The following is a 27,731-nucleotide window of genomic DNA, read 5'->3' as shown; positions in this document are numbered from 1 at the left end:
TCTTTGGTAGTCATGAAAGACAGAAGTATATTGACCCTTGAACTACTCTGGAAAAAGACAAAATTTTCCATCCCAATATACAAACTGATTGAAAGAAATCAAACCAAAAAAATGCAAGCAGCTCTGCAATGGCTCAGTCAGTGCTTTAAAGAAACCAGGGTGTGTCAAGTACCAGTTTCTCAGCAGAGATATTTTTCTCTCTCTCGGACCATCCTGACAGTGTTGCTGGACCAAGCTTGGGTAAGCTGTAAGAAGAGGGTAACTAACGTAGTGCAGAAGGAGAAAAGTTGAGCAGGAGAGGGAAAACCCCAGATTTTGCAATGAAGCAGATGTTCTGACACAAGATGGAGCCAACCAGTTTCACCGAGATCGCACCAGCTAAATCTGTCCCATGGCAGCAGTGCCTCTTGTCCACACAGTTCTCAAAAAAAGGACAAGCAAATCCTCCCACTGGATTCCCTCTGGATAGAGAAAGAGTTCAGCACTTCAGAGCATCAGTGAGCCTTCTGGCTTGGTCACCCAACAAAGAAGGAGAGCACAACTGTATGAGGCAGGGCTTCCCCATGGGGCTGTTCAGCCCTGGATGAGCCCAGTTTGTGTGCTTCATCTATTGTGGTGATTGTCCATGCTAACAGCATAAGTTCCCTCATTTCTGGTTGGTATCAAAGCCAGAAATCTGGCATTCAGCCGGTAATATCATCTGGTATTATCAGCTGGTATATTATATCTGGTATTGCAGCCTCCCTGCCCTGTAAAGGCTGTTGGACTCTGTCTTTGGCTATGGAGGTGACACAAAGGGCAGGAGGAGTGGGACTGAAACAGCAAATGTAACTAGGCTGGTTCCCCCCTCTCTCTCTCTCTTTCTCTCTCGATTAGATGCAGACTCTGCAAATCAGAGATAGCAAGACTGTCCTAAAGATACTGAGTTAGTTTCCATAGCAATGAGATCTATGAGTTCTCAAAATATTCAAGTCTCTATTAGGCTAGAAGCAGATAAAAATAATTTGCTTACATAAGGGCATGCCAGATCTCATCCAGCAAAGCACTCGTTTTTAAGCACATGAGTATCAAGATATTGGAGCTCCATCTGTACCTGGCTGTTTCACTTGCCTGGGAAAGAAATGCTCTTGGTCAAAGTGCCTTTTTGTACCCAGGTAGCTCTTTCTCAACCCTGACACCCTGCACAGGACCCTTGTTTCCTGCTGTTAAGCCATCTTCAATGCAGACTTTGGGTTTTCCATGTTCGTCTCCATCCTTCCTCCATCATTCTCCTTAGTTCAGCCATGGGGCCACCACACGATCCAGGTGAGTTCAGAAACATTTGCAAAGAGGAAGAAGCACCCTCTGAAAATACATGTACTGAACAGATGTGTGCTCATAGATGTCTCGTCTCACTGTGCTTCTTCAGCAAAGACCAGATGAAGTTATAAAGACATTACTGATTGTGCACCATGTTTTCTAACCAGAAACTTTCTTCAGCATCCTGACAGAGACAGCATGAGAGGATGGGGAGTCTCTGCCCCCACACCACATGGAGCACGCTGCTGTGGCACGTGTGAGGGAGGTGCTCTTGGTGACTCTGTAGCTATCCTCAATAAATGCCTCACTGTCATTAATTAACGTAATACAGGTTGGATGGAGCTCATTCAGAGTAACATTGCAAGGGCAGTCCTGCACAAAAAAAAAAATGACTTCCACCTTTTGTTTTCAGTTGCTTTGCCGTAAAAAGGCATAAGAAGCTACCAGTGAGTATGTTTGAGTAAAGCCTTTTTCTAACCAGTGAACCTACTAAATCATATAACATCTCATCAAACTGATCTCTGAGAACACCATGTTCCATTAGAAAAATCCGAAATATGTTCCTTGTACTCATGAATTTCACCAATTATTTAGCTTAGAAATACTTTTCATATATTAGCACTGATTATAAGACTGAAGAGAATCATGACTGAAAGGTATGGTAAGGAAAAGAAAGAAGAGGCTATGGTGAAAAATAATCCCCTGTATATTTCAGACAGTATCTTAAAAAAAAAAAAAAAAAAAAGACAGTGTTAATGACTTAAAGAATCCCAGCGTACCAGGAAGAGCTAATTTAATTTTCTAATAGTGCCCTCATTGTGAGACATTACATTAGCTAATTGAATGCATTTAATTTATTTGTTTCCAGCTTGGGTGACTTTGTTTTCCTATCCACCTTCCTATGATGTAAAGCAAATAAAACATTCTCCAACAGCAAGCTGCTGCTTCTTTGTTCAACAATCAATTTAAACCAGGATTACTTTCAAAGTGCTTAATAAGGTGCATGCTTTATGAATGCTTTACAAAAATGGCAAAGCTGCAATGCCGCCTGACAGCATTGGCTGTCGTCCAGGGATGGACTGAAGATATCGTTGGATCAGGGATTTTGTGGTAGCGCTTTTTGTGTTGTAGCTTGTCACCAGCCTACAAGAGTCTCAACAACACACTACTGTAATAACCAAAATAAGCAGTAAATTCATAACGCTTTCCTACTCCTGGCACACTAGGGAGCATACCCATGCTGTAGTTTAGGGAGCAATTACAGCTTTTGAAGACCAGCTGGCCCATCTGTTCCTGGTAGTGCTGCTACTACCAGCAACATGGAGTTCAGCTTGGAAGAGCTGCTCTGGCATCTGGGGCAGTGCAGGCGCCGATACGTCTGCTGAGCAGGGGCAGGATGGGTTTTGGCAGCCCCGGGAGCAGGTGGGCACATGCGGAGACCTGCTGTGGTGGTGGATGCACTTCAGTCATCACCTGCTGCTTCCCAGGCTAGTTCTAGGGAATTTAAGCATGTCCCATTTTCCATGGGATGTCACTGGCTTGCAGGTGTTAATGTGCTCTATTTCCCAGTGGGAAATTCTAGGGGGAAGGAGAGGAGGCGCAACAAAACCCGTGAAGCTCTCCTTCTCCATAAATGCCCTCAGTCCTTTTCATGCCTCCATGTTTAACCTGGGTCTCCATTATAAATGCCTCAGTAGTCAAAGCTCCTGGTCATGGTGGACCTCTGGAAGTCTTTATGTTGCTAACACAATACAAGCTCTTTCCACATACATGGTTTTGCTGGAGCAGCTCTACTAGTCCCATAAGGGCTTTTTCTACTATCACTCTACAATTTCTGTAGCGTGTTCCCAGCTGAAGGTGATTGTTGCTAATTACTGCTTTATAAACCTGTGATTTCTTTCGAGATGCATTAACTAAAGTAAATGGGGAAATTAATTCTCATTGAAAAGTGAATGGGGTTCTGTGAAACAGGGCTCTCTCTTCAAAGGGGATTAAATATTCCCCCGAGAGCTCTTCCAGTTGCCTGAAACACATTGTAGTTTAGCTCTGGAATACTCCTATTGGTTTTTGACAAAATATCAGCCATATATTCTATTCTCAATGGTTTTCTGCAGCAATGGGTGCCAGCAGTAGGCTTTTATTAGATCTGTTGGGCTTGGCAGTCCAGTATGCTAATAATTTGCCTATTCCAGGAGCTCCTGAGGAACATCCTTATACAGCAGCAAATAGAGTAAATTTTCAACAATAAATAAGTGGTTACCATGGACTTTGGTATCGGTGTGTGGCTTGATCTTCAGCAGCCTGCCAAATGAGTCCTCTCTGTCAAAGAGAAACAGAAATGAGGTAAAATGTTAACCTTAGGGCACATCTGTAGTACCAAGAAGGAAGAATATAATATGTCCACTTAGGTGGCAATGTGACAACAAAGGTAGAGAAAGCAAAAAATGGCAATCATTACTTGGTTCCACATTCTGCAAGGGCTGCAGAGGTGAAGAACTTGACAGCAGTTTGACTCCTTTAAATTTCTGTAAAGAATTATCAAAAGAGGTAATAAAGTGTCACTTAGAGAAATGTGTCTCTGCAGCTGTTTTTAAGCAGAAGAACAGTTTTCAAAAAGGTAAGGAAGTATTTGAAATGCATCTAAAGGACACAAATGGGAAACAGAACAGGGATAATATGTGAAGTCCATGACAGACTGTGCCTCTGAGATCATGGGGCACAACACAGGCAGGGTAGCAGGTATCTCTGTTAAATATGTCGAGGCCTGACCACCAAGGAGAAGTTACATGTATTTTTTAAACTTAACTTGCTTGAGTGAGATGGCCACGTGCATTACATTTGTCTTGGGGAGAGCAGCAGTGCGGCACAGCGCGTGTGCTTGCCAGCAACACCCACACCCTGAGCAGTCTTTATGTTAATTCCCATCCAGCCTGTCTGAGGGCAGGACTCGGACCATATGCTGGGACAAAGTGGGTACAGATAGCTGAATCACAGCTCCTCTGAAGTTCAACAAAGCAGGAAGGCTGAATTGTTCTCTCTGACTTCTCGGCTTTATTTGCTCTGTGTGGTTGTTCAGGTCTTGCACAATTGAACAGCAAGAATGTCAGATGTCTACAAAGCATTAGCAACTGGGCTATTCCTTTTTCCTTCACCTATTGGATTCAAGCAGGATTGAAGCTGTAGCTCAGAATTTGCGCTGGCTATACTTAGATCAATGAGCTACACAAGTGTCATAGAATCATAGAATCATAGAAACACAAGGTTGGAAAGGACCTACAAGATCATCTAGTCCAGCCATCCTCCTATCACCAATACTACGCACTAAGCTACTAAATCATATCTCGTAGCATCTTGTCCAGGTACTTCTTGAACACTGTGATGGATGGTGACCCCACCACCTCCCTGGGCAGGCTGTTCCAGCACCTGACCACTCTTTGAGAGAAATAGGCGTCTGATATCTAATATATCAGATATTATTAAATATCAGACCTGATATCTAATCTAGATCTCCCCAGGTACAATTTGTGGTCATTTCCTCAAGTCCTATCATTAGTTACCTGAGAGAAGAGGCCGACCCTCTCCTCATCACAACCTCCCTTCAGGAAGTTGTAGAGAGCAATAAGTCTCTCCTGAGCCTCCTCTTCTCCAGACAAAACAACCCCAGTTCCCTCAGCTGCTCCTCACAGGACTTGTGTCCTAGGCCCTTCACCAGTTTTGTTGCCCTTCTCTGGACATGCTCCAGGGCCTCAGTGTAATTCTTGTAGTGAGGGGCCCAAAACTGAACACAGTACTCGAGGTGCAGCCTCACCAGAGCTGAGTACAGGGGGACAATCACCTCCCTGGTCCAGTTGGCCATACTGATTCTAATACAGGACGGGATGCCATTGGCCTTCTCGGCCACCTGGGCACACTACCGGCTCATGTTCAGCCGAGCATCGATCAATGCTCCCAGGTCCCTTTCCTCTTCACAGTCTTCTAGCCACTCTGCCCCATGCCTATAGAGTTGCATGGGGTTATTGTGGCCAAAGTGCAGGACCTGGCACTTGGCCTTATTAAACCTCATCCCATTCACCTCAGCTCAGCACTCCAGCCTATCCAGGTCCCTCTGAAGAGCCACCCTTCCCTCAGGCAGATCAACACTACCTCCCAACTTGGTGTTGTCTGCAAACTTACCAAGGGTACACTCAATCCCCTCATCCAGGTCATCAGTAAAGATATTAAACAAGGTAGGCCCCAGTACCGACCCCTGGGGGACACCACTTGTGACGGGACGCCAGCTGGACTTACTTCCATTAACCACTACCCGCTAGGCACAGCCCTTCAGCCAGTTCTTTACCCAGAGAAGAGTGTACCTGTCTAGGCCACGGGCAGCCAGTTTCTCCAGGAGAATACTGTGGGAGACCATGTCAAAGGCTTTGCTGAAGTCTAAGTAGACTAAATCAACAGCCCTTCCCTCATCTACCAGTCTGGTCACACGATCACAGAAGGAGATGAGGTTGGACAAGCATGACCTGCCTTTTGTGAACCTGTGCTGGCTGGGCCTTCCCTTCCTTCTTGTTGTGCTGTTCTCCTCTTTCCCTTTGTTTTCCTTAGGACTGTGCTAACACGGCTGTGTCTGTCTTGTGCTAAAGGACTCAGAAATGCACTTCAAAAAATAAGCCTTCCCCTTCCTGACCAAAGGCTGAAAACAGACCCCTCTGTGAATGGGAACCAGGGCCACATCTGCAGCACTTGCACATCTGAACCTCAGGGCAACAATGGCTCTGAAGGACAACTGCATTTCCCTCACAGAACTGTAGTAGCCTGGTTAAAACCTTTATGAGGAGGTCATTGTATAGGCACCTATACTAAATGTGGATGTGTCCTGTTTGCTGAGAGGGATTGGGGCTTGCCAGCACTTCCCTGGCTGGGAGGGGGACAAGACTCTTCTTCCTGCCCCAGATGCTGCTGCAGGCTGCAGTGCTGGGACCATCTGTCTCAGCAGTCACTGCAGCTTACATTCTGGGGGATGTGTGTGTGTGTGTTTTTCTCGTGATAAGGTGTGTAGAGAGATAAGAAGAGCATGTAGCAGCTCTGTTTCACAGAGATGCCAGGGGAGATAAACCCGAGCTGTTCTGTGGGTTTCTCTGGAAGACACGCACATTTCAGTGTGAAAACTCATAAAAGTAACAGCAGCACATCACTCTGAAAACTTTATTTAGATTTGACTGCTCTGTACCTTTTGCACCGAAGGGAGATAATTCCTGCCTTGGGGAGGCTGAAGCTCCCAGGTTACCTTTGCCTACCCCAGCTTGAGGAACAGAGCTCCTCAGGCACACCTGTCCTCTGTGTATCAGCTGAGCCTGCTCAGGCTCAGCTTCATGCAGTCACGAGCCTCAAATCAACTGAATTCCTATGGCCTTCAGGGTCAAAAGCACAAGTCCCTAGCACCACCTGCCCTGTGCCCACATTCCTGTGTCTGGAGAGGCACTCTGACTGTTTCAGGAAAGTACAAGCAACATCAAGGATCAGGGGATATGGGCCAAGCATGAGGCCAAAGCTAATGTGACAGAGCAATCAGCTTTTGAAATCAGTGGCTATTGAGCATATCTCACCTTGATGCCACTGTGATAGGCACATAGCAGTGTTGGTGGGAAGGGTCTGTTAGGTGAACCAGCAGCTCCTTGCTCCAAATGCAAGGTATGCACACATATATACATACATGATCTGCATTCAGATGTAGCTGAGGGCTTATCAGGAGTCACATGTGGGAAGCTGAGTGCAATTACAAATAATGAGCCAAACTCCACACCTGTTTTTGACCAGTAGAGGCATTTCATACTCAGCTATGTTAGACTTAAATACCCTTCATCCAAAGGTATAAGCTTTGTTTTTAAGTCTTTTTTTGTATTAAAATGATGTATGAATGTTGCTATTATATCTAGTTTTCCTTATTAATAGTGAGGGCTTATGCAGAACTATGAATGTGTGTGATACTTAGCTTGTTAGGGAAGTTGCTTCTCTATGACAATCGCTCAAAGAGAGAACAAGAACTTCTTGTGATAAGGTTGTATGGCACAAAAGGCAGTTATTTTTAGAGATGGAGGAGCATAATCTTCCTGAGCTTTCTGCATTAGTTTTTCTTCTCTATTATGAAATAGATTACTTCTGTAATAATTTTATTTACAGGAAAACAGCTAATGATGTTCATGAACTTGTGCTCACTTTTGCAAACTTATGCAAAAATGAATATAACTGGAAGAAAACTGTTGTAACAACAGTTTTAAAACATCTTTTTTCTTTTATTTTGAAAGAAAAAATATGTGGTTTTGGTTTTCCATTCCTAGAAAAATGTTTTTTGTTTAGCCAAAGTATTTCCTCCCCTATATCTTCATGTTCATTGGACAAATGCAAGTAACAGGTTCTTTCATTCTTTTCTGTGGAGACAAAGAGAGTATCTGTTCTGTCCATTGATCACTTTAACTAAAGTTTTTTCTTTGCATTTATTCTAGCTGGTTGTTTTCTTTCTCCTATCAGAAATGTTACTGTATTCTTTATCTTGAAAAATTCACTGTACTACAAAATAATGTTTATGTCCCTACAAAGCTATTATTCAAAACGTCATCTAGAGAAATCATCCTCAAGGAACCAAAAGCACTTGTCTATGAAGAGAGCACATTTGTTTGGTGCAATCAAGGAGATATAAATAAGGGTTGCGAAGTGTCATCTCTATGGTGACAGCATTAAGACCATTGTTCAGCATGCACTGTGCTTTCACTTTCTGAAATTGGGGGTCTTAGCTCACAATGCTTCTGCCAGGGTTAAGAATTACCACTTTGTACGATATGTTTGAAAGCATTATTTTAATAAGGCTGGATGTCTCGGATGTGCTTGGTTAGAGTATTTCAACAGTGTGAACAATGGTAAGAATAAGTGTTGGATTTTAGCTTAAATTGTTAAAGATCTTATGATAAACAATGCACTAAAAGCTTTTTTTTTTTTTTTTCCCAATTAAAAAAAAAAAAGCTATTTGTTACAACTTCACTAAGCAGATTTTATTTAATCTGTGTTGACTAATATCTGAAGACCGGGAATGTAAGAACTGAAATTATTTGCTGATGCTTAGACATTTGAGAGAGACTGCATGTCTGCTATTGATTTGATGTGAAGAAAACGGTTTGGAACTTTCCATCCTAGAAAAAGCCCACTTAGTTAACAGATTTTATAGCTTATTTTATATTTGTATGTTAAAAAATTACAGCAGTTGAATGCTTAAAAGCTCATTCTATATTGGAGAGTTCACTCTTTTTTCCATTATCAGATATTAATAATAAAATGTTTTATTATGCTAAATGTGACTGCTTTTTGCCACCCAGGGAAGGAAGGATCAAGGCAGGAGGGCCTTAGGTCTACCGTGCAGAGCTCAGCTTTTGCTGGCCTCTTGCATGACCAGAGCAGCAGAGGGTGTTGGGTTGTAAGAGCACATTTTTAGCAGCTTTCTCCATTAATCAGGCAGACCTAACCTCTCCCAGCTCTGCTACTAAAATCTGGGCCATGTGTTGGCATATGGCATTGCCCTTGAAACATACCTCCTTGTGTTGGATGAGTCTTTCCTAAATGGCTACTGAAGAACACGTGGCTCAAAGGCAGTGTACCAGTGTGCCCCACTTTGGTTAAGATGGAAGAGAATTCAGCTGTGTTTCACTGACTTCTGAAAAGTGGTATCACAAACCTAGTGTGTGTGTATGACTCACACCAATACACACAGGCTATGGATGTGTGTAATACATGTTCACACCCTTATTTGTGTTGTCACAAGCTCTGACTCACACCAGGTTGGTTTCAGCGTGGAACGTTCCTTTGAGTAATGGCAGGAGGTGTTAGTCAATACAAAACTCTTCCCAGGACTGTACGTCTCTTCAGACTTCTCAGAGGAGTGATTGATTAGGATTCAGGGTTTGACCCAGAAAAATGGTGCACAGTGAGGGCAGAAAGGGTGTCCTCAGGGATGAAATGAGGCTTGCAGAGTGTTTGAATGCTCTTGACTTTTATCTCCTTGCATTTCATTAAAGCACAAAGGATCAACTCCTAGAAATTAAAGATTTATCAGTTTAGCACCAGCTATCAGTTCCTTTCACATGTATCTGATAGGCTTTTTAATGCCAGTTAACTCAGCCAAGCAGCTCCATCCACTTGTTACCCTTTAGCTGTAGCTACTTCCATGCTGCGCTACTGAATGCGTTCCTTTGTTGAATGGCTGTGAGTAGGGGAAAATACACTGGAAAATACTTTTTGCTGCTTCCAGGTGGAAGGGTCAAACAGGACTATCTGCCCATCTATCTTGCTTTTCTCTCTGGGGAGGTAGTGGTGGTGATGAGTAGTGTGTATGTTTGGGAAGAGAAAACAAGATCCCCGTGAAGACCTAAAAGGGCAGCTGTTCACAGCTGATAACCCGGGGCCTGGTCACTTCTACTTGAGGGGACAGCAAATCAGCTACAGATTCAATGTGGCCCTCCGGCTTCTCTTCATAGATGCTCAAGAAGCACAGAAAACAAACTCAGAAACTGGTTTCCCATGAATAGATTTTAAGTCAAGGCAAACTTCACAACTGCAGAAAATTCAGATAGAAAATGGACCCTGAAGGGATTGTTACACACCACTCTGCCTGTGTGGGATGGGTCCTCTCTTTCAGGTTTGTTTATGGTCTAGAAACCTTTCATCAGCTTCCCGGATTAGTGCAAAAGCTAAATGCTTTCCTTTGGCTCCCTGACGCTGTTTCTCTTTCCATCTCTTCAAAAGCCTGTGCATCTGCTGTTCCTAGCAGTTTCCTAATCCTTGTACCACCGTTTTCCAGTTCCTGAGCCTTCTCTTTTTACTTCTTCTAGGTGCCTTGCTCTGCCCTCTGGGAGCTCCCTTTCTGCCCCACAGGCTTGTTTTCTCCTAGGAAGGAGAATTTCTCTTCCCTTCACTGTCTTCTCTTATTGAGTTACTTGTATTTTCACCATGGTGTCTAACACATAAAGAACTATGAAACATAGATACCTTCTGAAAAAGTAAGTGTTAACTGTTTTTTTCAGAAGGGTATACTTGAAGGGATATAATGTGCAATGGGAGCAATGCAGGACAATGTAAGAGTACCTTAGATATTGAAAAAGCTTGTATTAGGGCAAAAACACTGTTAGTGTTATGTATTCATATAGCCCTAAGCTAATCATTTTGGGCTTCTAAAATTACAACACAACAAACATAGAAATGTTAAAATATACTTGTATCATCACATGTGAATTTGTGTGTGTGTATATACAAGAAAAAAAAAAATATAACTATATATATATATATGACTCGATTTCTGAAAACAATTTAGTTATATATATATATATAGTTATATATATTATATATATATATTTATATATTTATATAATTATATAATATATATATATTTAGTTATATATATATAGTTATATATATATATAACTAAATTATAATAAATTAAATATAGTTATATATATATATAACTAAATTGTTTTCAGAAATCGAGTCATATATATATATATATATGGAACTTTTAGTTATAACCCTGTGCAAATTAGAATTACCTTGAAGTCAGCTGTGGCTGGATGTGTAAGGGGTTCAAAACAAAGAGCAAGAAGAAATTCAGGTGTCTGAAGTTCCTTAGCTACTTCTGCTCCTCAGGTTCTGCTTGGGACTGAGTCACATGTGGGTTTGCAGAGCTACCAGATGTCTGTGAGCATGCAAGCCCTGCAGGACTCTGGTCACACAGAGGTTGAACACCTGATGCTTTGGGTCTCTGTAGCATTTGGGAATCGGCCAGGCTGCATCACTTGATGGCTCACATCATATTAGAGCTTGCTCCTTCAAGCAGCTCCCTCTGCATCTCTGCTCTAGCCATGTGGAAAAATCCAGCCCTTTGAAGCATATGTTATATTATTTTAGGATGGTTAATCAGGTTATTTTTCAGGCATCTGCATCTACCTAGGAGCCTGAATTTGGGCAAACTGTTCCAGAAATATGTCTAGAAGCTTCTACAGGCTGATATTTGGCTTAACACAGTCTTTAATCAAAGTACTAAATTCTCTCTTGTTCCTTGAATAGGCCATAAATGGTCTCAGCCTTAGTGACAATTCAGGATGAAACTGCAAAACAGAGCACAGCTTTGTTCTGCCTTCTGGAGTTGTGGTATTTTCAGTTTTGACATCTTCCTTACCTTGATCTGTGCTCCGCTCTGGAGATTTTTCCTGGCAAAATGGCTGAGCTCTCTCACACCCCACCCAATTTCTCCAGGGCAGTCAGATCTGCGAGGTGGTGCGCGTGAACAGGAGGCTGGCCGCCACAAGTAGTTAGCATCACTGGTACCCTCTATTGCGGGAGATGTCTCTCCTATGTAGTGAGTGTGTTCAGCCCTCCTTGTTCTGTGATCACGTATGGCATCTGGGCCTTAGAGACAGGAAAGACAGAGAAAGTAATTATCTAGATAGCATACTGAAACAGCTGAGCAACAAAAACTTTATTTCCTTTTATCTTGCTTATAATGCAACAATCATATAGCTGTTCCACTTTGCAAAGGTATCATACTGCTTGTATTATGTTAGAGTGTCTCCTGGAGTGGGGGTTACACAAGGCTTTTTTCACTGAAATATTTCCTTTTCCTGCTCTAAAAACATGGCTATTGGAAAAGGAACATGACATGAAACAAAACAAAAAGCAATGTTTTTTTGATTGGATGCCCACCTGTGAAAATGGTACTTTAAGTTTTACTCCTACAAATGAGCCCATGAAATGAATATATATTAGCAGAAGATATAAATATAGAGTGGCTTTGGTTTACTAAATTAAGTCACTGTAGGCTTTCTAATCCAGTATTAAAGTAGCTTTAATTCATTTTAATCGAGTTCACTGTCAAGTTAAAATGTCATTGAGTGCAAAGACACTTGAAATAATGAAGCCCAGTGATTTTTAAGTGACACTTCTCAGGTCATTCAGAGATGTGTCTACAAGGAAATCTATTGAAGAATTGAGGAAGGGTATGCCTTTTTAAAGCAAAATGGGCATGAATATATATTACAGCTGGTCAGGTGCAAATCCAAGTGACACAGCACAAGAACAGTGAAGCAAAGCTATGCTCTGATCCTGGTCCTCTGAGCCTCCAGGTAGGACACCTAGCTGGAAAACACCACAGTTCCCAGCCAGCCTGAGTACCTGAGTTTTCTTTTGTTGAAAATCAAGACAGAAGGGTGGATGCTAAGGCTTAGAGCTGACCTCAGTGTTTCGTTCACTCTGAGTTTCACCAGTAGCCTCCACACCACCATTTCACTGTCCATAAAACAGATGCTATCATGTCCTTAGCAAGGGGTGTTGTGAAGTTCATGAGGTGCTGTTCAGACTTTATGGACTGAATATAAACAAGTAAATCATGTATTTTGAAAACTGCTTTCACAACATAGATATCTGGAAACTTAACCCGAAGGCTCATGATTGCAGGCTGTGCCTCTCAGCTGTGCAGACAGGGCAAAGGAGTGTTATGGGAACTCATAAATCACCAGAGTCTTCACAGCATTGATTTACAGTCTGAGATTAGTATTGATATTTTTACTGCCAAAATCGAGGGTTGTTAGATCTTGTCAGCATATGAAGACAGTGTCTGCCTTAATGGTTATTACAAAGCATTTGAATTGTAGCTTCAAAAAAGATATCCCAAGTTTATCATGACTAAGTTGTGAAGATCACAGCTCACTGAAAGGACACTCTTGTCCCCCTTCCCACCATCACCTCTATTATTTGGACTTTGTTCCACCCCACCCACCAAATGTCATTCAGCCAGATGAACCTCACACAGGTTTTCAGCTGAGAAGCAGACACCTGTTGTATGTTTGTTAGGAAAAAAAATATATATATAGAAAAAAGGAAAGCTCTAGCAACATTTAATGGTTATGATGGAGGACAAGTTTTTGGGTATCAAGCAGAGTTCCTACACCACAGGCTCAGTCCTGGAACTGTCGCAGGGAGAAATCATAAAGCATGGGAAGTCATAAAGCAGAGGAAAGCCTCTGGAAAAGCCACAAGCCATGTTTTTTGTTAAAAGGACAAGCCATTAAGAGTGTGCTGACACAGTCTCCTACTAGAGCGGCAGCTGATGATGCCAGACAATTTCATTGCTGGTATAGATTTAAACCAATTCCCTGTTGGTCTACTGATATTTATGCTATTGCTTTGGCTATTAGCTATGTTGATGCAGGCTGAGGAAGAAAAAAAAATACATCCTACTGTAGCTGGCAGAAAATAAAGGTGCAAAACAGGAGGGTGAGTTTTCACATGGAGTTTTTCCCAAGCAACTACTGGAAATGAAGCAAAACAGAACAGAAAGGAACTCCTTTTGTGAAATGCCTGGGGAGTCATTCCAGAATAGCTTCTATAATTATATGTTAATCCAGTTGAACTTTCAAGTGTAGATAATACAGGACTCCTATCATAGGCAAGGGATTCATTTCCAAGCCATATGTCTTCTCAGGATCCATATTAACTTAAAATAGATCACTATGTGCAGAGACAGTTGAAGCAAAGACTGTGGTAGCCCAGTTAAAAGTCAAGTTAGCCTCTCAGTAAAGGCTGATAATTTTGTTCTGTCTGCCTTACCATGGAAGGGCACCTTTTAAAACCAGTTTCAGACCTATTCAGCCTGGAACTACACACTAAGCATGGGTAGCCCATGCTCTGTTTCCTTGAGCATTGTGCCCATGTTTGTAGCAGCTGAACTCTGCAAAGCAGCTATAAACTGAGCCTTCTCCTCTGACTTAACAGCTGATGCACAGTGTGGATCCACAAGCTATGCATGACAGGGCCATGATAATTTATGACATTGTTTAACTAATTAAAGTTGACAGGGAAATTTTACTAAGCCTCTTTCAGTGGTCCAGTTTACAGCACAGCCCCCAAACAGTCACATTGGCATGACTGCAGAGGCAGTGAACTGTGTCATAGGTGCAAAAATAAAAAGCAGAAACCTCTTAAATCTGCTTTGCTGCCAGAGAAAATATAGGTTGGAACTACGTCCTGATTTTTCCATTGGGTTTATTATTTTTCATCTCCGTAGCCTGAACTCTCATTTGACTGTACATTCCACTTTCTGCAGAAGAACCTCCACTAATTGCATTCGTTATTGTTCATCCAGGCTTCAGAGGAAACAGTGTCTTTGGATAATCTGTAGAAATTGAACTGTAATTCAATAGAAAGTCAAGTAGTCTCTCAGTGCTTCCCACTGTGATTAATGCTCTGTAAGGAATGCCTTCATGTTTGTCATACAGAAAGCGGAGTTTAGACTTTCTTTCTTCTTTGCAGAATAAGGGGGAAGAGTAAACAAAGAAATCAATTAGGAGTGTTCCGTTAATAAGGATGAAGATGGAATATATCTGTCACTGGAAAAAACCCTGGCTTCGCTCCTGAGGGACTGCCTCTCAACAGTTTTGGCTTAGCAAAGGCGTTCGAGCAGGCTATTCTTGGTCAGATAAAGAGAGGTGCTGCTGGCAGCGCATGCTCTCTGGAGACTTGAAATCTCTACAGTATGCACCCTCCCTTGGTCCAGATGCACTGATTCTCTAAGCAGAGTGAAAGACATCTATTTGATCGAGGTTTTGGAGAAAGCTGTGGGTAGGTTCCCAGAATGAGGGGAGAGAGGGTGGTAAGAGTGACAATTATTCAAATAACACTGAGACTGGTTTTCCTTTTTGGTTTTGTTGTTCCTGCTGAAATAGTAATTATAAGTTAGGGCATCAAATTGTATTATCTTAGTGTAAATTAATAAATCACTCCTAGCAGTCTCATTCCCTAGCAAGCACACATGCTAGTTGGGTATGTTTAAAAGCATAGAAAACCTAATCAAAGATAAACCAGCTCTCTGTTCTGTCTTAAAAGTGATAAGCCAAGTCACACTGGGTGCTAGATTTCTTATTCACAGGCTATAATTTCAAACATTACTCCAAATGTGAGCATGTCTTTCAGGCTTGTTTTATTTCCATTATTTTCTTCAGAAGGTGGAGGAAGAGATTCAGCATCATAAACTGCTTTCCATCTTTTGTTCACCAAGTCTATCTCCTCTTGAGAAGCACCAAGTAGTAACAAGTAATTGGAGGTAACCACTCATGAGGGACAGCGGAAGCAGAAGAGTGTCTGTCTCCCACTTTTTTTCTTTTTTTTTGCACCCAGCCAGGGCTGCATGTAATGCCACACACCTTTTATTGGCACCAGTGAAGCCAGCTTCAGCTGCTCTGCCTGCCTACCCATGGCTTCCCATTGCTGAAACAACTGTTTCTCAACCACATGGTAAAACATTCTTTTTTTTTTTCCCTTCCCTGGTTATTTTTAACACACATCACTTCCCTGATCTCATTTTCCATGTGGCCTTGGGGGAGGGAAACAGTTGTGCCAAAACAAACAGTGCGAGATGGGAACCGGTGGCTGACGATCAGGAGCGTTGAAGCCAGCATCACCCCGAGGAGAGCAGGGAGCAGCACCGGGAGCTGTGCTTCCGTGGGCAAATGCCGATGGGTCCTGGTGGGGCCGCCTGCAGGCCTGGGGTCAGGGCTGTCAGCAGAGAAAGGCAGGTGCTGAAGGGTGGCTCAGGTCTCCCCATCTGAGCCTCCTGGAGGATCTGAAATCACAAATAGCCCATGCTCTGTGCAGAGTTTGTGAGTTCAGTCCCTTGGTAGTTGTGTTTCTTCTTTAGTGCTTTCCTTCCCTACATATATATTAGGAAGATAATAAGGCACTTAGACACAAGAAGTGTCATCTTAATACCTTGGTTAGATATCTTCAAAGATGACATATACCAGCTGAGCTTCAAGTAGTATTTAACTCTGCTTTTATTTGCTCAGCTTTTTCTACTGACTGTGATTCAGAGCCTGTGGCTGGAAGAGAGCAGAAGAAATAAAAGCTAACTTTACTTTTCTGTCACCTCACTCAAGCAGTTAATCAGGATTGTCTGCAAGAAAGACTGAAAAGATACTGTGAAGAAGTCCTGCTAGGTCAGGTTTACCATTTGTTTGTCTGTTTTATCATCTTTGCTTCCGTGAAACAATGTTTTCTGAGGCTATGTGATAAGGAGAAATCCCTTTTTACCGTCAGGTTGCCAGTTGGGTCAGGAGACCTGGCTTGAACTGGTAGAAATGTTAGGACATAACTGTGAAGGTATGTGAGCATGCTACTTCTGAGAAATCAGATCATGACAAAAGAGACAGCTGTTTTGTTGAAATCACAGCGAAGAAACTTACAGATACCATTACAGAAATAAATCCTAATTTATTTTTAAGGAGCTTAGGTAATTAAAAAAAAAAATAAAAATCTAAGCCATTGGCAGTGGAGTGGTAATCATAGACCTATCCAGATTATTAGGGACTTGAAATGTAGGTGCTTGCTTCTTTATCTCGAGAGCCATAAAATGCATATGAATAACATGTTAATTTTGAATCAATCTGCTAACTTGTAAATCTGCAATAACGTGCTTGTTTCATTACAAGCACCAGAACCCTATAAATAATCAGGTGCAGTTTGCTTTTCATTTTACAAGATATCAGTGTCACTAATAGCAAGCTGTGCATTCTTGATTGGCGATTATGTTGCCACGATTAAGTTACTTCTGGTGTTTTAAAAATAACCTTGACTGTTACTCTTGTCTCAGAATTGCCTGGCAGAAATCCCTCACCAGAGCAATGCTGGTGCCACACAATGCTGCTGCAACCTTATTCAATTGAGGACAGTCAGCAAGAAGGGTCCAGAGCACTCTCCAAGATTAGTTTCTGAGGAAAAATGCTTTCCGCAGAAAACATACGCTCCTAAGAGATAATAATCCACCATCCACTGGGAGTAACAGCAATCTTACCATTAATTTCATGATATTAGATAAAGAGACAGGGTAGAATGGCTCTTTGGTAGGAAAAAAAAAAAAAAAAGCTCTTTGCTCAGTAAGGAGCACAGAGGTTGTATCAAAATAGGTTTATCTACCATGACATTTTTCTAAAACTCACTTTTTTTTTTTTTTTTTAAATGGTATTAGCAATGCTGTAAAAGAGCTGAACAGATAAGGCAGGCTGTTCTTGTCACCAGTTGCTACTTGCACAGCTTACACCATGCTGTTACACCACTACCTGCTCCTTCTGACAAGGAGTGGGGATGGTGTCATGCTGGGTCACAGCAAGAAGGCAACTCAGCCTCCAGGTATTGTGCCACCAAATATATCGGCACTGTACCTCTGTCTGGAGTATTGTGTGCTGCTCTGCTTCCCCATTCTTACCAAGAAAGGATTTCTTAAAATGAGAAAAGGTACTGAAAGTGATTGGAGTGGGTGTACGTATCTGCCTGTGCCCCTCTGTTAATCTTAGCAGCTGATAATTAACAGTAATCTGGAATCAAAGCAAATGGATTTGACTCTACATTTTCAGGAAGCCTGAATAAATTTTACTCTCTTCTAGTCTCTGAAGTGACTGAAGGGGCTGTAGTAGAGAGCTATTAAATAATAACTGTTCTGAAGGAGGCGAATAAGGAACAATTGCAACATTTCATAAAACAAAAACTAGAATTAAATTGCCAGGAATAGATTTAAAACTTCAAAGGAATTTCTTTTTCACAGTTCATGGCCAAATTGAGTCACCTTTCACTGCAAAGAGGCTGTAAAGCAAAAATTGTGACTGAGATTTAAGAGCAGTTTTGGAAAGGATATTGGATTATATAAATTCTTGATCTGACCCCAAACTGCAGTCATTATATTCCTGTGACTTGTACCCCTAGAGCAGAAAACTACTGCAGTGGGTAACTTGAAGGGCATATACTCATACATTTGGTGATAACGAAATGAATATACTGTATTTTGAAACAATATATGCCATCCAAATATTGTCTGTAGTATTTTGAAATTTGAGGAAGAATTAGAATATTTAAGTAGTTTCTAACATCATTGTTTAATTATTACAAGATACAAGTGCACTAAAATTATCATCTCTAAATTTTTATTACTCAAAAATCATTTAGTGATGGTCGTGATTCACACTGTGATGGAAAAACAGGCCCCAAGACAAATTCAGATACAAAAAAAATTTTTTTTTCAGTCCATCAGCTTTGTTCTTGAGCCTGCTTTTTAAAGCTGATATGCTTGAAATTCAGATGGGGTTGTAGTAGGAAGACATCGCAGTAATTGCGGCTAACCAGGAACACGGGGGAATCCTTGCTTGCTGTCAGCAGGAGGCTTTCATTCAGACCCCCAGAAGAGAATCATGCTCTCTTCTCCAGCCCTGCGAGGGGGGTTTCATCAATAGGCAGGTGCAGGGCATGCTTTTAAAGTAATGAATGAGAACTGCTGAGCAGAGCACAAAAGCTACAAATTGAATAAGTCTCCAGTTCACATCAGCATCTCTGTGTGTGTGCACTTGTGCATCTTGTGCACAGTAAATAACCCCTTATGCTTGAAAAATACCTACATACTTGGTATAAAATGTATAAGCAAAGGCCATAGATTTCTCTCTAGGCTTCAAACTGTCCAATGAAATAAAAAGAGTGGCACTTGTTAGCAGACCTTTTTTTGGGGTGGAGGATCCCGGCATTGCGACCTACCTGAGAACACCATCCTCGCCTCCATCAGGGCCAAGCCCTTGGTGACTCTAGTAGGGGAGGGAGGCTTGGAGTGGGCTCTCCCTGCCTGGGGAGGGTCCCAGCTCTTCTGCACCTTGGTTCCTCTGCCCATCGTGGTGACAGTGGCTGGCTGTCCCCTCCTCTGAGTGCTGGGGATGGGCGCCTTGTGACATATCGTCCCCCAGGCTCCGATGGGGTTCTGACACCATGACGTCAGAACATCCTCAGCTGACACCTTGATGGGTGCAATAAGTCTTATGGAAACTGCCTACTAACAAGTAAAATGATGTGTCTTTAGGAATTGTTCAGTTGTAAAGACCCTGATTTTTTTTTTTTTTTTTTTTTTTTTTTTTAACATTTGCTGCCCAGTGGGTTCTTTCTCTAAAATGATGGCAACATCACTTATGACTCTTCAGGATGCTCCACACCATGAAAATGATCTCCACAGGCACATGCTGCTCCTTCTCTAGAGCTCCTTTTCTCTGGTTCACCCATTATTATTATTTGTGTGTGTGTGTGTGTGTGTGTGTGCTGGCAAAAGATACAGAATAAGACTCCCAGATAAAAGTCTCGCTGGCGTGCCTGTCAGAGCTGCCTTATTTCCTGCAGATACTCCAGCTGCTGATTCCATCTGCTGTCTCCTCTTTTTTCTTTCATTTGTAAACACCTTAGGGCATGAGCCCTTCCTACGGGTGTGTGATCCCAAAGGGACTGCAACAGTGTAATACAATCCCTCTCTGCCACGGCAATATGTGTAATATTAAAAACGCTCTGCAGAGACTCCCAGTATGTCTCCAACTGCATCTGAGCTGATAAGACTTGTAATTAACAAGTAATCAAGGATAACGCAGCATTCGTTGACACTCCAGTTAAACATGCATGACAGCTCTGATTTGTGTATTGAGGCTTTCTTTTAGTATCAATAAAATAGCTCGCTTTTTCGCAACCTTCCCTACAGGGTAATGGGGAGTATCTAGGAGTATGATTGGAGATGCTTGTCAGTGCATGACTTCTGGCAAATTCTGATCTTCTGAGTAAGACCCAGGCTGGTGGACACTGGGCTCTGAATCATCACAGGTTACTTGCTCAACCGCATTTTGCTCCTGGCTCCTCCTCTTGACCCTCCAGCTGCTCCTCCCAGCCTGGCTTGTCAGCTCTCCCCTCCTGTTTGAGGCCTGTTCCCCCATTTCTCACTCCTCCTCCCTCCCTGTGCCTCCCCTGCAGCCTCTCCCCAGAGCCTTGCAGCCAGCTGGCTTCATTCTCCATCATGCAGGGCTGGGAGCACACCAAGCCTCCTCCTGGCCTGGCCAGGGCCTCCTGGGTGCAGCCTCCAGTTAGCGTCCGCACCAAGTGGTGGCAGGCCACAGTACCTTGCCTCTGGGGCCAGGCTCAGGGGTTGGCTTTGTCTTCCCACTCGTCTTTGTGGAAAAGTCTAGCCGTTTCAAATACCAGCGTAGCTGAAAAGGTGTTGTGCTTGCACCTGGTGCTGCGCTTCTTTCCATCTGCTGAAGCTGGCATTGTTCGGCTCCCTACAGTAAGGGGGATAGCCTGTAATTTTCTTGTGTGTCTTTACACTACACAAACTTATTTTACAGTCAATGTTATGTACCTGTTTAGGAGAGTAAAAAGCCACCTTTCTGACTGGCATAGATATGATTTGTATATAAAAAGCCTAATAAGTCATGGAAAAATAAAATACAGGAAAACACATGTGCCTTATGGTTGGTGGACTACAGATTAGATCAAACGATTTCAAAATCTTCAGCAGTAACAAGAATGCTAATTTCATTTAAAAGGCTCACAAAAGTGCATCTAGTTTTGAAGCAGCCACACAAGAGGTGTCAGGACTCCCTCGGGGCATGCAAAGGAGCCACCTTGCTGCAGGGCTGTGTTTCTGAGATGGAGGCAGAAAGGAGGCAACGCTGCAGCATGCATTCTGCCTTTGCTGCCTACTTGGACCTGGTAGTTTCTTAAAACATTTCTAAATGAACAACTCTGGTAGCTGGATGCAGCAATCTATGATGTAAGTGAATGTGTGAACTCACTGACAGGGTTTTCTGCTGAAAAGCTGAAAGAAAACCTGTATGTTTTGCTTACTGGGAGTTCTTGGTAGCAGATGTCAGTATTGCTAATTATTTGGGCCTGGCTGTGTGCTGGAGCCACTGCTTGGATGCAGTGTGGCAGTTTCACACCAGTGGGTAGCTCTCTCACTCCCCCTCCTCCAAAGACCAGAATGCTCCCAGCGAGGTGAATCGTTCCTCCTGCAGTCTGTAGTGTGGCATCTCAGCTCCAGCTGCAAAACTTGGAGTTAAGATGCCAGGCTGGGGGCTGGAGCAACTGAGCTGAGGGCTCGTGCTCTTCTGCCATCCCTGCTGTAGAGGGGGAGGTCAGGACAGCAAATGCTGGGGGTAGTAGCACCATATACCATAGTAGCAAGACTCACCAGGACTCATCTTTTGTATCCTCAACAATTCCAAGAGCATATTCAAAATTTTATTTTATTTTATTTTTTTCATTTTAATGGACTGAACTCTTCTATGAAGCATGCTCTGGTGAGCCCCAGCTCACCGAATGGCTCTCAGAGCAAACTGTAGGAAGATGCAAGAGGACTAAGAGAAGCCTGATGTAGATGATGTGCAGCCACATTAATTATTGATCATGTTAGTTGATGAGTCGTGCTGAATTGATCTGTGGCAAGATAATGTGAATTAAAAGCCGCTTGAATATTTAATTCTGGGCTTTTTGGATATGGCAGGAATTTGAATGAAAGGCAACACGTGAGTCATGACTGGAATCAACTTTTCAGTAAAGACAGGCTATTAGAATAAAAGGTACTACCCAAAGGTAAATTCCAATTTATTAGAGGAGAAAACTCTTGCATGTAAACATTTTAATGGGAGACTAGAAAGCTTTCCAGATGAAATTTTCTAAATAGATGATGATAGATGGAGATTTTCTTGTTATTAGTTTAATTCCTGCATATATGACTTAATTAAACCTTGCTGCATCTGAGGTAGGTAGTGCCTGAAGCATCATAGGAAAAAAGCGAGACCAAGGTGCTGTGGGAAGTGAAGGAGGGCTATTGACTGAAACTTTGTGTTTGCTGCAGCATAGCTGGGGCACAGCCTGAGTGAACTTAATCCATACATGACTGGAGATAGGAAGTAAGGGGGATCCTTTTAACATTGGATATATCAGAGGGTTTTCTGATGATTCTGCATGCAGTGCTAGAGGAGCCAGGGAGCCAGTGCCCTGCATGCCAGCAGCACTGGTCTGGTGGTGAAGGAAGTCCTGCTGAATAAACAGGTCATGCCACCTGAAAAAGAGCCATGGGGGCCTCCTCAGGGCCTCCTCTGATTGTACTGCATTGACCCACAAAACTTTCTGAAGGACTTTGTGGCAGCATTAATACAGTTTTGGAGATTGGCATGCATTCTTGGTTGGCTTAGGTGCTGCAGCTCCAAATAAATCCTTCCCTGACTTCTCTCAGCCTCTCCACAGAGAAATGTCCTTAATGCAAAGCAGGCTGGTCCCGACGTAGAAATGTGTTTTATTTCAGTGTTTAGGGCATACAGGCTAGCATTCTTAGAGAGAAGAGAGGGCTCCTGCCTACTGCCATTTCTTCCTCCCATTCCTTCTCGCTTCATTCCTCTGGGTACCAGGGAGCACTTTGGCAGCTGAGGGTGTTTGCCTTATTTTTCTCACCCTTCACAAAAGCTGCCCTCTGCTTAACATGCGCATTCCTTCCTTCAGAGCCATTTTCCTCTGTGGACTCTTGAGGCTAGCCAGCAGCCAAACAGTAGGGTGAGCTGCATGCAAAAGCCTTGATCATTGACAGGCTGTCTTACAATTTCTTTCTTGTATTCAAGATGCAGATGGATGTTATTAGAAAGGTTTTTACTTTGAATGTGCACAACTTGTCCACATGCCTGAGATTAGCGCTCAATACTTATATAATGCTTTTCATCCTCAAAAGGGCTTTACAAGCGCGAGTCCTCAGAAAGCTCCTGTGAGGTGCGTTCATTTTGTTATATACTCTATAACAAGGAGGGACACATGTCAGTGACTTGTTCAAAGATGTATCACTCAGTAAGCATTATAAAGGAAGGAAATCTTTACACTTCCCTGGTGTTCCTCTCTGATGTTTTCCTGTCAAAAAAATCATAGTTACACCATGGCAGCATGTTTTTCTGTATGAAAGAAGTGATTAGTGACATCAAAAATTAAAATGCATCTCAGGTTATAGTAATACTAGATAAATACACAGCATTTCTAAAATTTATGAGGCCAAATTTCCTACTGCACTAAGCTTCAAATAAAGCGGAACAGGAGCTGAAAGGGATCATCAAAGAGACCCAAGCTTGACAGAAGATCTGGAGCGCTTGCCTCAAACCATACTTCAAAACAGAGGGAAATGATTTTAGAAGGAGTGATGAAAAATGTCTGTCTTCTCAGTTAAAAGGATAGTGCAAGATTTTTTTTTTCTGCTTTAACTGCATGATTATGATTAAAACAGCTACAGTAACAGCAACAGCCCCAGTATGAACTCAGTTCTACCAAAAGTTCTTGTAATATTGCATCTCATTTCAGTGAGGGGGCTGAAATAAGCTGTAGCTGTGAAAGGCATCTTTATAATTATGTATTCTTGCTGAGCTTTTACTGGCATGATTGCCTTGGCATGATTTACCTCGCACAAGCAAGCCAATAAAAGTTTCAAGTGTTGACCAGCAGACATGATCTGGCTAGGGCCAAGATCATTCTGTGAGATGTGGTTTCTAAACCAGGTCAGTAAGCCCTGGGGGGGTGTCTATCAGCATTAGGGGTCTTTGTACCCTCTGTGAGCCTCTGTACATGCATAGGTAGCTGGTGGCAAAAACTGGCTAAGAAATCAGTAGTCACCTTAGCCCAATAAAGAATTCTTAAGAGATGGAGAGTTGCTTGTCCTGAATAAACCATCAGAAGATTTCAAGGGGAAGGGGTCTACTTTATAGACACACACCTACTTCATGCTCCCTGGGCAAATAGGTTGCGATTAACCTGTCTAGTCCAAGTCATGAAAAGGATAAAACTAGACAGGTTAAAGCAAGTATTTATTTTAGTTCTGCTTCAGCTTCCTTCTTTTGATTAAGCCTTGTTTTCTTCATTTTTTTTTTCTTCAACTGGGTAAGTAACCACAAAGCTATGTCTGGTGAAAATAGAGCTCTGCAGCATCTCGGGAAAGATGTTGAGAATTAGTTATTGAGCTCTCTGGTGTGGTAGAGATGCCCATCTTCTCATGCTACAAAAAAGTAGGGTGAAGGAGTGGAAGTGAATAAGCTAGTCATGTTTTTTTAACCCTACAAAAGGATATTTTTTTCCTTGAAAATTCTATATTCAGATCTTATCTCCCTCTAGCTGCTCTTGGAAGGGTATCTGGCCCCAGAAACTACTCTGGAGAAATGGGAAACGTCAGCTCTTTTCTGTTTTTCTGACCACCATACAGTGTTTCAGATGAATTCATGGGAACGATGTGCAGAAAAAGTCATGAAAATTGCTGTTTGGGAAATCACAGCTGGAAAAAGTTATCACATTTTTATGGATTCCACATCCACGGCCTTTAATGTCAGCTACCTTATTTTGCTTTATAATTGTGTAAGTGACTACATCTGGGCCAATTAAGCACTTTCGTTTGCCTTTAAGAGTTGGAAGACACTGCATGATTTAACCTTTAACATCTGGGGGAAAGAGATGCTCTACCAGGGCTATGCGATACCTGCATGGTTTTGATGACAAAACACATGTATGCTCATTGCAAAACCACGAGGTGTAAGTTACTGCCTTAAAGCTATGTAGTGCTCTGGATGTGTTCAGCACTTGTATTTCTCTTTAAATCTTATGAGAACAAAGAGTTGCAAGGACTGCGGTATGGGCTCAGGCAACCTGTGGACTGGTCTGTAACAGATGCCTTCACATCTCCATCCCTCTACAAATACCTTTCTTATTTCCCACAAGACTGCCCTTGGAAGCATCAGGTTTGAAGCTCTCACAAAATGAGGTGCAACTTGACTCCCACAAGGTGTTTTTTTTTTATTTTTATTTTTTTATTTTTTTTAAGATTTAACCACGGTAGGGAAATAATTCCCCTCGGTTCAGTGCTGCTCTCCAGGTTCAAACCAGCTGAGTATCTACACCGCTACCACTAGTTTCAAAGAAAGTGTGATGCTATTGCTTGAAAGACCCCTCTTCACACTTTGAAGATGTGCTGATGTGTGTTTTAATCAATTTTATTTACTTTGCCCAGGAGTATCAACCTGCTGTCTGGCTCATATATGTGGTGAGTGGGATCTTTAATAAAAATGTATTAGTGAGGAGTACGGGTTAAGAATTACAGCTACTTCAAATAAAACTTCAGAAAGTCTATTTGCATATAACAAATATCCATGTGAATACTTAACTTCAGGAGCACTGGTATTATTTCAGAAGCATAAGGGACCAAGACAAATTAATTAAAGATGAAATTTTCTCTTGTACTTCAGCTCTTTTCCTCCACGACAAGAAGAATCTAACTTCATCCTGAAGGCAAGAGTAATGAGAAGGCTTGAGGCAGAATTATAAGCTACTTGCATGCATGGAATGAAGTTACACAGCTAAGTTCAACCTGAGAGACTTATCATTTCAAGAGTCTGAGCATTGCTAACACGATACAGATGTTGCCACTGAACAGACAGGCACAAGATTGTTTTGTTGTTCGTTATGCACCCCTTCCTGGCAGCACTGCCGAGCACAACTCAGAGAGGTCGCTCTATCTGGGAGTTAAAATCATTATTTTTTTAAATTATTTTTTTTTAGCTGGAGATGAAAAGGAGCATGTCTGTCCTCTGTTGCAACACCATGGGAATTCCCAGCAGCCCCAGCAGGGACCAGAGCCAAGGAACAGACCCGTAGCTGTTTTCAGCAGGCAGAAGCCAGCTCATCTCCTTGAAACACAAAGGTTTTTGTTAGATGAGGACCTGGGCTGTAATATGAAGGTACACAGAAGCAGGAGAAATGATCCACCTGAGCCCTGCCTCACGTGGATGCTAATTGCACATGCACCAGAGCGTGTGGATTCCAGTCTCCACCCTCCAGCATATTTGAAGGAGGATATTCCTGAAGTATGCCAGGACTTCCTTGTCCCAAGGACTAAATACATTTGGCTGTCTCCATTCCAGCTAGCTTGAGCTGAAGAAAGAGAAACAAAAGCTAAATATGGGTAACACAAGGGTGTTTTTATTGCAGCAGTGCACAGTGCTTTTGTCGTGTCAGTCAGATGCCAGCATATGTCAGCAGTATTTCAAGTTGTTAATGCATTGAAAAAAGGGGAAAATACCGAGCAAATAACTTCCCTGTGACAAAATCTTTAAGGGTTCACGTGTCTTTTGAAATGAATGTCTTCCAAAGAGTCACTTGGTTTCCCACAAGATTGTAATCTCCATCCCTAGTACCTCTTTCTGTACAATTGCTTCCCACATTTCAGTTTCTATTCCTGACTTAGAAAACACTTACAAGATAAACTTGCTTGGCTGCAGACCTCCCGTTGACAACTTCCTCTAACTGTAGCAACAATGAGGGGGGCAATCTTCTATTTTTATTTTCTGTAAACTTGTTCTGGAAGCCAGAAGGATGTTCCCATGTTCTTGCAGCAATGGTATAAGAGGCTGATAGTGGATGTTCCAGGCACAAACCAGTTGTTAGAGAAGTAGGAAGATTTATCACAGCTTGCTGCTGAATGTTTAAAGAGTATTATAAGTATCTGCTTAATACATAGAACAAACAGTGAAGTTTACGCACACAAATGGAGGGAAAGTGGTTATTGGAGTGTGTCTTAGAAATAGATCCAGGTAGTACAAATAACACATCAGGTAAACTTCTATCCCATGGTTAGTAACAGCTCACCTCTGCAGTGTTGCTTATTTTTGTCAGTTCCTTCATGTCAGATGAATTTCATACTTGGATTTATCACTATGTATTTTCATAATGTTAGCTGGAGGTGGAAACAGGAATCTCTCCAAGTTTCCTACAAGAAGAAAGACATAGAAACTCTTATTTTTCTCCACTGGCATTACCGATAATCATAGATTCTGTGGAAAACACACTTGGTCATAACAACCTTTTGACACATGATCTAATACAAATATTCTTGTTTGATGGATGCAGCGGGGCACTCTGCATACACAAGGTTAGGCATATCATCATTAAACTGTCAGGACCAATCAGGACAATTCCAGGGTAGGCTTAGACTGCTTTGATAGTTTACCTCAGTGTTGGTCTAACTGGAATATGCTTTCCTGGGACAAGGAAAAATTAGATTTTAATGCTGTTTTATTCCAGGTACTAGATGGTTTCTTCCTGGAAAAACAAATGGAACGTAAGTTGATGGAGTGTGATATCACTGATTGTAAGTAGCAAAAATATTAACTTTTCTAGATTTTACTGAACTTAAAGCTGATTTTATCTACTTAAATTGGTACCTAGTACTTGTCACATTATGATAAAGGTGTGAATATGCTTTGCCAGGATATGTATGAACGGCATGGAAACATTCACTTAAGCTCACACCCACACATCCCCATATGCTTTGAACAGATCTAAGTGGTGACTGAAGGATGAAGAAGGCTGAACAACACAAACACGCTACACAACGATTATTATTTTTGAAGCAGTGGAATGATTTATAAAGGTCACTAGGAAGCAATGGAGATGCAAATGCTCTTCTAATGAGTGCTGGTAGTATCATGTTGGAGCACATTCACGATGCAATGTAGTGCGCAGGGAAGAGTGCGGCCGATTCCTATAGAACATGA

The 27,731-nt window shown here is 42.1% G+C and overlaps 1 protein-coding gene across 1 annotated transcript in view; it reads right to left on the bottom strand.

Moving 5' to 3' along the window:
* The window catches only part of SPMIP2 (sperm microtubule inner protein 2), a 43,374-nt gene extending 24,288 nt beyond the window's left edge, over positions 1–19,086 (bottom strand). The window contains exons 1-3 of the mRNA XM_072037358.1: positions 18,892–19,086; positions 11,504–11,733; positions 3,560–3,618 (exon numbers count right to left, since the gene is read on the bottom strand). Coding sequence (XP_071893459.1) covers positions 3,560–3,618; positions 11,504–11,733; positions 18,892–19,021 — 419 coding nt within the window. The 5' untranslated portion in view covers positions 19,022–19,086. The remainder of the gene's footprint in view (positions 1–3,559; positions 3,619–11,503; positions 11,734–18,891) is intronic.
* Between the last annotated feature and the right edge of the window lie 8,645 nt (positions 19,087–27,731).

The sequence above is a fragment of the Anas platyrhynchos genome, chromosome 4, assembly GCF_047663525.1.
Source record: "Anas platyrhynchos isolate ZD024472 breed Pekin duck chromosome 4, IASCAAS_PekinDuck_T2T, whole genome shotgun sequence".
In the NCBI taxonomy this organism is placed as follows: Eukaryota; Metazoa; Chordata; class Aves; order Anseriformes; family Anatidae; genus Anas; species Anas platyrhynchos.
Note: the sequence above shows the minus strand (reverse complement) of the source record. Positions and strands in the feature narration are given on the sequence as shown.